Source organism: Macrobrachium rosenbergii, chromosome 49 (genome assembly GCF_040412425.1).
Source record: "Macrobrachium rosenbergii isolate ZJJX-2024 chromosome 49, ASM4041242v1, whole genome shotgun sequence".
Lineage (NCBI taxonomy): Eukaryota > Metazoa > Arthropoda > Malacostraca > Decapoda > Palaemonidae > Macrobrachium > Macrobrachium rosenbergii.
The window spans coordinates 7,356,615-7,369,114 of NC_089789.1; the positions used below are offsets into that span (position 1 = coordinate 7,356,615).

Genomic DNA, 12,500 nt, shown 5'->3' on the forward strand with positions numbered 1-12,500 from the left:
GAACAAATTTCTCTCTCTCTCTCTCTCTCTCTCTCTCTCTCTCTCTCTCTCTCTCTCTCTCTCTCTCTCTCTCTCTCTCTTTGTGTGTGTGTGAATGTACTACCTTGATTTTTACCTCTCTCTCATCTGTCGTCGTGGAGAGACACCGTTCATCAAACAGAAAGTGTCAACACAGATCAGTGTGGTCAAATCATAAGTTAGCCTTCGGTCGTGTCTCTTAATAGCGAGGTTACAAAAGACATTTTTCATTCTTGGAGAATGAGGCGCGTAAGGTTTCCTTCTTACTTAAAATGAATCTTAAACCTTCTTACTTAAAATGAATCTTAAAATGTATTCGGTAATGAAGGAGAGAGAAAGTTAAGTATATCTTAGTTTAACCAGACCACTGAGCTGATTAACAGCTCTCCTAGGGCTGGCCCGAAGGATTAGATTTACTTTACGTGGCTAAGAACCAACTGGTTACCTAGCAACGGGACCTACAGCTTATTGTGGAATCCGAACCACATTATGACGAGAAATGAATTTCTATCACCAGAAATAAATTCCTCTAATTCTTCATTGGTCGGTCGGAGAGTCGAACGCTGGGCCAGCAGCGTGCTAGCCGAAAGTTCTACTCACCCCTCCGATGAAGAACTAGGGGAGAGAGAGAGAGAGAGAGAGAGAGAGAGATACACAGGGGTTAGATAAATAAAATTTAAGCAGCACTTTGCGAGAGATACATATAAATATACGCATACACGGCGGTTAAATTAATAAGATTTAAACAGCATTTTGCAAACCTGAACACTTGATAAATAAGGAATAAAAATATAAAAAAAAATAACCTTGGTGATTAAGATTTGCATAGATGTTACAGGGAACTTAAATATATTTGGTCTGTTCGTATAACTTTCACGGATCCGCAAAGGTGGAACAAGATAATTAATGAGTCTTTTGCAATGCTTATTAGTCTAGTCTCTCTCTCTCTCTCTCTCTCTCTCTCTCTCTCTCTCTCTCTCTCTCTCTCTCTCTCTCTCTCTCTGGCTGTCTTGTGATGCACTATAATTATTTTTTTTTGTCCGTTTTTTTCACAACAATGTAATGATCCTCTAACCTCAAAAAAAAAAATTAACTGATGGTCATGCCTCTCTCTCTCTCTCTCTCTCTCTCTCTCTCTCTCTCTCTCTCTCTCTCTCTCTCTCTCTCTAATTATATCATGTCTTCACCTTACATTCACAGCAATGCCAAGGCCCTTTGCCATATATAAATAAAATTTCCAGTGAAAATAAACTGTAATTCACCTTTTCCAAACAAGGTCTTTTATTAAATTTAACATAAGCTTTGGAACCCGTGGTGAATAATTCAGTTTTCTTTCAATATCTTAAATGCCTGTTCCCGGCAGCATTTTCCCGAAATGTAACCGAGTACCGGGACTTTTCCCTGAAAAAAGCGGGACGCCATATCTTAAAAACTAACCATGGAATTTTCTTGAAAATAATCTCATTGTGTTTCCCACACCCAAATTATATTTGGTGTAGAAATCTTATCTAACAGTACTTAACCCAACCTAACCTAACCCAGGGGATGGCCAAAAAACCGGGGCTAGTGCAGTACTAGCATACATCTCGGGAATTTGCCTCCCGGCATCCAGATAAGAGCAAAACAGCTGTGATCTTGAATTATAATAGGAAGTTTAATGTTTTGTGAACAATGATATTGATAAGTTTAGCCTTTGGTTTTTCTTTTTTTATAAACCTACGTCTAGTAGCTTTTTTTATGCTCCGCAATTAAGCATTTATATTTGTTATGAACTTTTGATATAGAGATGATTTGTGGCAGATCTTTAATGTGATGAGTGAATATCGATAAAAATTATGTTTTGAATCTGGTGTCAAACGGTAGCGATTTCAGGCATCGTTTAGCATCTTGCCATAAGAAGTTCCCCAAATAGCCAATAACGTATTTCTGCAGAGCGGTCTAAACATAGTAGATATGAAATCAAATGAAAGAAGAAAGTGACGTAGATGTGTGTACAGTAGTATAGAAAATTCATTAACCTATCTTTTTTTCAATTTTTAAATGAAAACCGATTTAAAGAAAAATAAAAAAAAACTTCTGTGCGAGGACAACGCCATCTTTGTTCCTTCCATTCAAACATATTAGACCTCGGTTGATCCAAGCTGTGAGTTATAAGCCTGGTGGTTAGTTGGCTGCTGTGGATCGTCTCCTGGATAGAGAAGAGTTCAGATCTATCAACCTCATCCATGGTGGGGAGGGGGGTCAGAAGGTGTTCACCTTCTGATCCCCCTCCCCCCATCCCTTGCATCCCACCCCTTAGGTGTAAAGAAAAGTGCTATGTACTTAACTGGATGCCATGTAAGGCACTGAAGAAAAGTTAAGAGCCTGTATTCAACACGAGTTCCAGAACTTGTGTAAAATTTGATAAAAAGATTCGATAGACTATAGCTCTCTCTCTCTCTCTCTCTCTCTCTCTCTCTCTCTCTCTCTCTCTCTCTCTCTCTCTCTTAGCATTCTGTGTAAAGCCCTCTAGCAAAAGAAATGATAGCTTACTAGTGGTAACGTTCGACCCCAACACGTTCCTTTACCCATTTCACCTCCATTGTTATCGACTGAGTATGATTTTTGACGGCTAGATGCTCGGAATACGAGAAGAGGTCTTGAAATGGCGTCGCCTTGAGGCATTCCTATTGAGAGTCTGCTGTAATGCACAAAAAACTTCGAGATGGCCTTTTGTTACGGTAAAGATCAACCTTGCTGCTGGAGGGAAATGATGTGTTATTGGTTTTGCGATCGGTGAGAGGAATTGTAGTTTAAGTCACCTTTATGTATTTAGGTAACACTTCTGTAAGCCTGGAAGATTGCATAGTATATATATATATGTGTATGTATATATGTATATATATATATATATATATATATATATATATATATATATATATATATATATATATATATATATATATATATATATATATATATATATATTTTATATATATGTGAGTATATATATATATATATAAATTTATATATATATATATATTTTTATATATATGTGTGAGTATATATATATATATATATATATATATATATATAATATATATATATATATATATATATATATATATATATATATATATATATATATATATATAACAGTATATATATATATACATACATATATATATAAACGTGTATATCCATATAGATATTTAGATGGGTCTTGCAACAACATATTTTTAAAAACGTTCGTAGTGAATCCGTTCACAAGTCTTATTCTTTCTTTTTTTTTAATATTTCATCTATAACTGCCCCATCCAACCTTATGAAGATGAAGTCAAGATACGCCTTTTCTCTTTAAGCTGACGAAAAAGTCATGTTTTCCGGGATTCGAATTCCGGAGACGTATGCTAGTATTGCACCAGCCCAGGTTTTTTTTTGCCATGCCCCTAGGTTAGGTTAGGTTAAGGTTTAAGGTTAGGTTAGGTTAGGTTTAGGTTAAGGTTACGATAAGTTAGACTGGTTAGGTTTTGCATGTGGGAATCATATAATGAGATTATTTTCAAGAAACTTATGTGGTTAGTTTTGAAAATACGGCTGCCCGCATTTTTCGGGGAAAGGTTCCGGTAATTGGTTATAGCTCGGGAAAATGCTTCCGGGATTCGAATCTAAACACATGACTTTTTTTTTACGTGATAGGCAATCATAGGAAGTTCCTGATTGTATTACCATGTTTCGATTTGGAGATCTCACGGAAAGAAGTTATGAAGAATAATAATTTGGATTTTTTTCTCTTAATCCAGGGTTTCTCATTTGAAGGCTATTTCAGTACATTGGTATGTCTTGACTCACCGTGGTTCCGCAATCGCTTTTCTTCTTATTCGTGGCGGTTTTTGTCTGTTATGCAGATTGTTTCGTCTTTATTACATACACAAACATTTTATATATATACATATATACTGCATACACACACACACACACACACACATATATATATATATATATATATATATATATATATATATATATATATATATATATATATATATATATATATATATATATATATATATATATTTATATATATATATATATATATATATATATATATATATATATATATATATATATATATATAGATGTAGATATAGATATGCATATTTATGTTTGTATAATATATTTATATATATACAAATATATATTTATATATAAATACAGATATATATACATACATTTATATATGTGTGTATATATATATATATATATATATATATATATATATATATATATATATATATATATATATGATATCCCAGTATTTTAGTATATTGCTATGTTGCTATAGATCTGGGATAGAGCATGCTGAAAGAAAATCAGTAAATATCTTCGCGAGGATAATGAGCTTTGCGGTACTCTATTATCTCGAGAAAACTCATATCACTTTTAAGTTCCCCTATGAACCTCTAATTAATTACCAATGATACTTAATTTTACCGTAATCAACACGAGGCCTTTTTATTCAACAAGAGTTGTACAACTTGCAGATATGAATAAATGGCGTAATTAGTGTTTGGAAACAATAGGGAGGAGCCTAGGCCTCCAGCATAATGAGCAGAAATTGGCCTTGGCACAGAGATTCCGTTACCTTTTTAGTTTCCTGTTTCCTAAAGTCAAACATTACAATATTCCAGTGTAATATTCTTGAAGCATGCATACTTTTTCTATGCGTCTACGAAATATATCATAGTTTCCCCTTACAACAGTTAATCCCTATTTCACCCATTCACTCATTGTCCTGAAAAGCTCTTATCTCAAGACTATAACTGCATACAGGTGAAACTGCCATGCCGCCTGTACGCAATTACAGAACGCAATCCGTATAGAAGACCCGTAGAAAAACAAATGGAGTTTCTCCTTTAATGAGGACTCATTCTTTCTAACAAATAGCAGGAGATGACGCAGCAATGGATGAAATGAGCATTTCGGGGCTCGTACGTCTTCTATGGTAATTGGTGTTACGTAAAAGTCACGTTTTCCTGTCAGTTGTAGGGAGACGGAAGACTTCTGTCCGTGTAGACAGATCGTGATTATATTTCGTGGGTTTAATGTCGCTCTCTGGTTTATGGGGGTAATTCCAGCGTGAAAGGTTGTTTCGCCCTTATTTTTAAACTAAGGATATGTTGCACTGTTACTCAGTTTCTCATACAGGTACTTTTGAGATCACTTTGCGTCTTATGGAAAGCCGTTATTATTATTATTATTATTATTATTATTATTATTATTATTATTATTATTATTATTATTATTATTATTATTAAGAAGTGTTTCACAGGTATATATAAATTCGCTTCTTGTCTCATGGAAAGCTGAAAAATTTGTTTGTCTTCATGTTATAGATGAAAGAGACTATTACGAACGCTCAATAAATGACACAAGGTCATCTAGTAAAGTAAAACTATGCGCACGTATCGGTAAAATGTATCTTCCCAGGATTATGTAATCTGGTGAATGAATATTTTTAACAATATAATAATGGCGCGAAATTAATCTAATTCATAAAGAGACGTCATGCTAGATCATCAGATCAGGTTATGGAGTCCTTAGTAAGACTCTTCCATTGCTCTTATCTGTAGATCTTAGCGAGCATAATATTAATATAAATGAAGAATTCGTATAAAAGCAATGCGCAAAATATGCGTAAAACAATTCATGATAAGTAATTGTATCAGTAATATATGTAACACAGGATAATGAACAGTAAAGAGATGAAGAATGCGAATGAAAGCACTGTACAAAAGATGCATAAAATAATTCTTGTTAATTAAGTAACTGTATTAGACATATAAAATAAGTAAAACAGGACGATACACAGTTAAAAAAAATTAACTCGAACGGCATCCAAATACCTTTCTTCAATTAAAAAAAAAAAGCTTCGAGGAAAAAAAAACTCGGGCCTTTCCCCGCTACCAGAGTAGGGTTAGTTGTCAAAACACCAAACAAAAGGACTGTCATTATGGTAGGATGATGGGCTGTGTAAAAAAAAAAAAAAAAAAAAAGCTATGTGATAATCTCTGACCCTACCTTCAGCTGGGTAAGACGCTTTTTTTTCTATTTAGTTGACGTCGCCTTCTATTGTGCAACTTTTTTTTTTTTGCTTTGTGTAGGTTTTCTCTTCCCGTAATTTGTTATTCAAATGATACTGCGTAATGTGAGGAAGACAGCAGAGACATGCAATGCGGTAATTACGGATTCATATGGGTTTCTTAAAGACAAGATTTAAAGGTTTCGATTATTTTGATTTTTTAATAATATGCAATATTTATAAAAATATATACAGTAAAACAAACTTTTGGGAATCTTTAACGAAAACCACAATGACATTTTGAGATATTAGGTTTTCAGTGACCCACCTTACTAAATCATTTAGGGAGTCAAAATGTTTTTAAATAATAAGATATAAAATTCCAGCACCATTGCCCAGTTATTGTAGCAGGAAACAAATTATTAATGTTAACAACAATAATGAAAATTGTGGTGATGTAGATTCACCCAACCACACTAAAACAAACTGCAAAACTAACAGATAAGAAAAAAAGAAAACCTTGCTAATGCAAAGGACATAGCGGAGATGAAAGCCATCCGGCGTTCTAAGACCATAATTTCGCCAAGTGACATGACACGTAATCTAGAACTTCTTTGAAAATGACGTCGAAACAGTCACGAAGTAAATCAAAGAAATCTGTACATTTTTAGGTTTCTGAAAAGAAAACTATTCTTCCGGCTTTGTTTGTCCTTCCGCACTTTTTTCTGTCCGCCTTCAAATCTTGAAAACTACTGAGGCTAGAGGGCTGCAAATTGGTACGTTGATCATCTACCCTCCAGTCATCAAACATACCAAATTGCAGCCCTCTAGCCTAAGTAGTTTTTATTTTATTTAACGTTAAAGTTAACCATAATCGTGAGTCTGGCACCGCTATAGGCCATGCCACCACCAGGCCGTGGTTAAAGTTTCATGGACCGTGGCTCATACAGCATTATACCGAGACCTCCGAAAGATAGATCTATTTTCGGTGGCCTTGATTATACGATATACAGAAAACTCGATTGCTCCGAAGAAACTTCAGCGCATTTTTTACTTGTTTTTTTAATAGAACCTCAGAGACGGGATGATTAGGTAACATCAGATTGTCGTGGTCCTTTTGAGAGAAGCAGATGACGGGCTCTTTACCACGACCTTGTTCCATGACGAGCGAAGAATTGGAACAGCCCATCCTGGCAGAGGGAGAGCAACAAATCCGGGATGTCGAGAACACCAATCCTGGAACAGTCCAGAACAACCAATCCTGATAGCCAAAAGTGGCAAATCCAAGGAGTCGAGAACAATTAATCCTGGAAGAGCCAAGAGCAACCAAGCTTGGTAGTCAAAAGAACAAATCCAGGAAGACTCGAAAACAACCAATCGTGGAAGTCAAGCGCAGCCAGTCCTAGAAGAGCCAAGAGCCACAAATCCAGGAAGTTGATAACAACTAATCTTGGAAGAGTCCAGAGCAAATAATCCTGAAAAAATCCAAAGCAACCAGCTTGGAAGAGTCGAGGACAATCAATCCTGGAAGTCAAAAACAACCAATCCTGGAAGAGCCCAAACAACCAGTCCTGGACTAGTCGAGAGCAGACAACCCTGGAAAAGTCCAGAGCAACCAGTACTGGTAGAGTCAAAGCAACAAATCCAGGAAGTCGAGAACGACCAATTCAGGAAGAATAGAGAACAGCCGATTCTGGAAGAGTCACGAGTAAACAATCCTAGAACAGTTGAGAGCCGCCAACCCTGGAAGAGTCAATATGAGTCAAAATTAAGCAAATGTGCAAGAGCCAGATGCAACTAATGCCGGAATAGAGGCAAAAAACAAGCAATCCAGGAGGATCTACGAGACTTGCAGTCTTCGTACCCTTATTCCAGTGGTCCTTCTGGAATTCTCGCTGTGTGGCGCTACAGGGCGGGACTATCATCATGGTGTTGTGGTCGCCGTTAAATATGACTCTCTCTCTCTGTTTCTCTCTCTCTCTCTCTCCTTTATTGCTGCGTCCTGTAATTGCTGATGTAATGCCAAAGGCGCCATCGAGGCATAAGAATGTAAGGAACTAGAGGTAATAGTCGGACTGTTGGTTTTATAAGTTGCAAATTAGTTTCATTTATCACCTCTCATATGATATCAAACTAATTTTCATCAGTACCAAATATACTTCGACTACAACCAAGTCTTTTCACGTACGCAATTGCTTTTGGATTTATAACATGACGTATTTTAAGTCAGTTGCGTGAAATGGCCCCGAGCCACGTAGAACTGCGGTGTTGTTAACACTTATCCCTAATCACTGGTTTCCTATCTACCTTTCTTTTTTTGTCCGTGCCCTGCGGAATTGGGCTTCATAGGGGTATTGGGCTGACCTTCCCATAGGCCCTGTTTTGTAAGGAGACGTGATTGGAAATACGTTGCAAATAGAGTGAAAATTGTTAAAATTTTCTTGAACAGAAAACTGTATCTTGGTAAGGTGTCCCCTTTAGGTTAGTTAGGTAATAAGAAATATTTGAGGATTATAAAGTCAATGCAAGTGTATCATAAGATCACGTGTCACTAATATAATATATATATATATATATATATATATATATATATATATATATGTGTGTGTGTGTGTGTGTGTGTGTGTGTATGTATGTATGTATGTATGTATATATACATACATATTTATGTATGCATATATTTGTATATTTGTCTATCTATCTATATATACATAAATATATATACATGCATACATACATACATATATATATATATATATATATATATATATATATATATATATATCAGGTTTCCTTAACAAATTTGGCAGCCCTCTTTCACACTGAGTCTCTAAACTGAATATCTTCTACTTTCAACAGACCCTACGTTATTCTGGCGCCCACGATAGCCCGACCCGACTCCGTGTACCAACTGGTCGTGGGCGTCCTGAAGGGCAAGGCGCCCTTGGAGGTGAGGGCGTCCTTAGCTACCGTCAACACGGGCGTCGAAGTTGCCCAGGCTCGCGTGGTCATCGAACCCGGGAACTTGGCACCGCTAAAAATGAAGGTATTAAGGTGACAGTATTCCTTTATTATTATTATTATTATTATTATTATTATTATTATTATTATTATTATTATCATTATTATTATCTTTGTAATAGTAGTAACATTAATGGCAGCAGTTTCAAAGTTCAATTTAACCCAGTTATGACCACATTAGTTGCCTAGCTAACAGGTGCTTATGTCACTATTAAGGTTAAAAGAGATACTGTGGGTTTTAATGAGTCGTGCCCACCTGCCCGTTCTCGCCCAGGAGTCTAATCTGGGACCTCTGCCTTGGTACTCGAAAATGCTACCGATAACACTACCTATGTCTAGTTGTTAATTATTATTATTATTATTATTATTATTATTATCATTATACAACACGGGGTTCATGTATTATTATTATTATTATTATTATTATTATTATTATTATTATTATTATTATTATTATACAACACGAGGTCTGTGTATTGTTATCATACAACACGGGGTCTCGGTATTATTATTAGCATTATACAATACGGGATCTATATATTATTATCATACAACGCTTGATATCTGTATTATTATTAGTATTATACAATACGGGGTCTATGTATTATTATTATTATTATTATTATTATTATTATTATTATTATTATTATTATTATTATTATTATTACAGGAGAGGTCTAGTAGTCTTTTACATTATATTGCAATAGTATTATCAAGTCTCGTTTTCATCTAGACAAATTATCATTGTTCTTGTTGTTTTATCATTATTGTTTTTTGTGATACCAATTTTACGAAAAATGTGAGCGTCTCATATCTCATCAAGTGCGTTTCTCTCTCTCTCTCTCTCTCTCTCTCTCTCTCTCTCTCTCTCTCTCTCTCTCTCTCTCTCTCTCTCTCCAGACCGTAGAAAGTTTGCACCGAAGAAATATATATTAATAAAGATGAAGCAACGCCGTTGCCTGATCACGTAATCTACCAGACTGTACATATAGTAGGCTGACACCTTCGTAACGACTGTTGCCTTGAGATAATTATATAATCATGTTTATATATATATATATATATATATATATATATATATATATATATATATACATATATATATATATATGTATGTATATATGTATTATAATATGTATATATATATATATAATATATATATATATATATATATATATATATGTATTATAATACTGCATTTGTTTCATTTAAAACCATCCAAAGAAAAAAAAGTGAAACAGACTTATTAAGAATTTTCAAGAAGAAGCATCTGCAGTTTAGTCAAAATTCTACTTGCCACTTTGGTCAGTTCGCTCAAAACGAAATGAACGAAAGATTTTTTCCCCTGTTAGATACGTTTTCATTTGCTAAATCTTGGTTTCTCAACTGTACTAAGTTTTAATTAGATAAATTATTTATAGTGAAAACAATATCTTTCGTCTGATTATTTTCCTGTATGAAAATGGAGCGGCTAATGTAAATCATGCACTTATTGGTGACTAGGCCAACGCTTTCCCCCAATACTCTGAATCAGATTTAAGGAACACCTTCAGTCTTTCGTATATCAGTTTTTTTGTAAATTATTGAACCCATTTACTCTTACCTCTTGCAGATTCCTGTCGACGTGAGCAGTCTGAGCAGGGCTGGAAGCAATCGAAACAAATGGACTTCTGCGGAAACCGAAGCTTCAGCGTGGTCCGGATCTTCTTCTTCATACTTGAAGGAAGACACCGGTCCCGGCTTGACCCTTCGCGTAGAAGGGCGCGAGGGATCCAATACGGTTTTCAAGAACACCTCCTTCGTCAGCGTCTCCGCGAGATTCATCACCGTCCTCGTCGAGATGTCTAGGCCTATGTACGACGGAGGTCAGAGTGGTGAGTGTCGTGCCTGGCGTTCCTAAAGGAAGTGCTTGGGTTAATCGCAGGAGTTTATAAAGTTATTTGTTTATTATATAGAAATAGTAATTTGAAGTGGGACTGCCAGTCTTATAGTGTCCTGATTCTACACTGTCCAGTGCCATGGGTCCATTGACATATTTTGGTATAATGCAGTGGACCGGTCGTCTGGTTTGTGTGAATGGTGATGTTGAAAAGGGCTTCAATGCTACTTTAAATTATCTCGCCTTTGTTCACTGAATCTATCTTTCTGTCCCTTTACTTTTATTCATTTATATATTTACTTATTTATGTATTTATTTCGTCTGAACTTCGTGTAATTTCTGCCTTCTCACTCCTTTCTTAGCTCGTTTTTTCCCCCCCTCGCAATGTGGGTTTTCATTTCATCGCAAACTTTTTTTGTCTACTTAAGGCCTTTTGGACTTGGTATGGAAGGATGAGGTGCAGTGTGAACAGTGATGTTCATGATAATTATGTTGATAATATCATTGGAGAACTGCTCAGTAGCATAGCATTATCATAACTTGCACTGTCGCCACTTTATGAAACTAAACCTTCGTTGCTTCTCTTGCGAAAGGCTGAGTTTGTTTCCTTTTTCTCTGTGTCATGCGTTCTTCTGGCGTCATTATTGTTTCTAATAAGCAGAATATCAGGATAGGAAGAAAAGCTCAGTTTCTAGATCTATTGCGGTCATCTTTTTTTTCCAAAAAACTACAATTAATTTCAAGGTCTCATCTCAACACCCATCAGCTAAGAGTACTAACTATCAGAGTTTACGAAACAAAGAGAAAGAAAACTAATTGAAATGACAAAAAAAATGATTGCATAAAAATTAAGCTAAATCTGCGGAAGACGAAAGCAAAATTTAAGACACCCGTTTTGCGGTTCTTGGTGATGGAGGAACATCTTGAGGTTCCTCGTTGCACATCTTGCAAAAAAAAGGTGTCTTCGTTATCTCCGTTTCCTTTCTGTTTATTTTTTTTTTTAATCTTAAGCTGAAAACATTTATGGACAGAGTCAACAGACTTATTATAAATCCGTGAGGGCTCCAAAGGGAAATCATCCTGCAGAGAGAGAGAGAGAGAGAGAGAGAGAGAGAGAGAGAGAGAGAGAGAGAGAGAGAGAGAGAGAGGCAAGTTGTAGGAATAAGTAATGAATAAATAAATACGAGGGAATAGAAAATCAAACCGGTACACCTCAAATTCAGAGGACGTCAGCAGCAGAGAGCAGGAATGAATTTGCTCCTCGCCCAAGCATTTGGCGATCAGAAAAGTCCTCAACTGCACTAGGCAAACTATTCCACATTTTAGTCGTAGCTAAAGTAAACCTCCTAGCGAACTGAGTAGTGCTAACTCTGATGCTAGAAAACTAGACTTTTTGCAGTATCAGCCTGCCAAGTGTTGCAAGCACAAACAGCCAGGTCAGGTAAAGAAGAGTGCAGAGAAACTTTGTCGTTGTAATATATTTTATGCAGCGAACATAATGGCGATTCGTTACCTGCTCCA

At 35.7% G+C, this 12,500-nt stretch overlaps 1 protein-coding gene across 1 annotated transcript in view; it reads left to right on the forward strand.

Moving 5' to 3' along the window:
• The window catches only part of LOC136832330 (CD109 antigen-like), an 80,940-nt gene that overhangs the window by 22,714 nt on the left and 45,726 nt on the right, over nucleotides 1-12,500 (forward strand). The window contains 2 exon segments of the mRNA XM_067093238.1: nucleotides 8,939-9,125; nucleotides 10,713-10,974. Of these exon segments, the coding sequence (XP_066949339.1) occupies nucleotides 8,939-9,125; nucleotides 10,713-10,974 (449 nt within the window).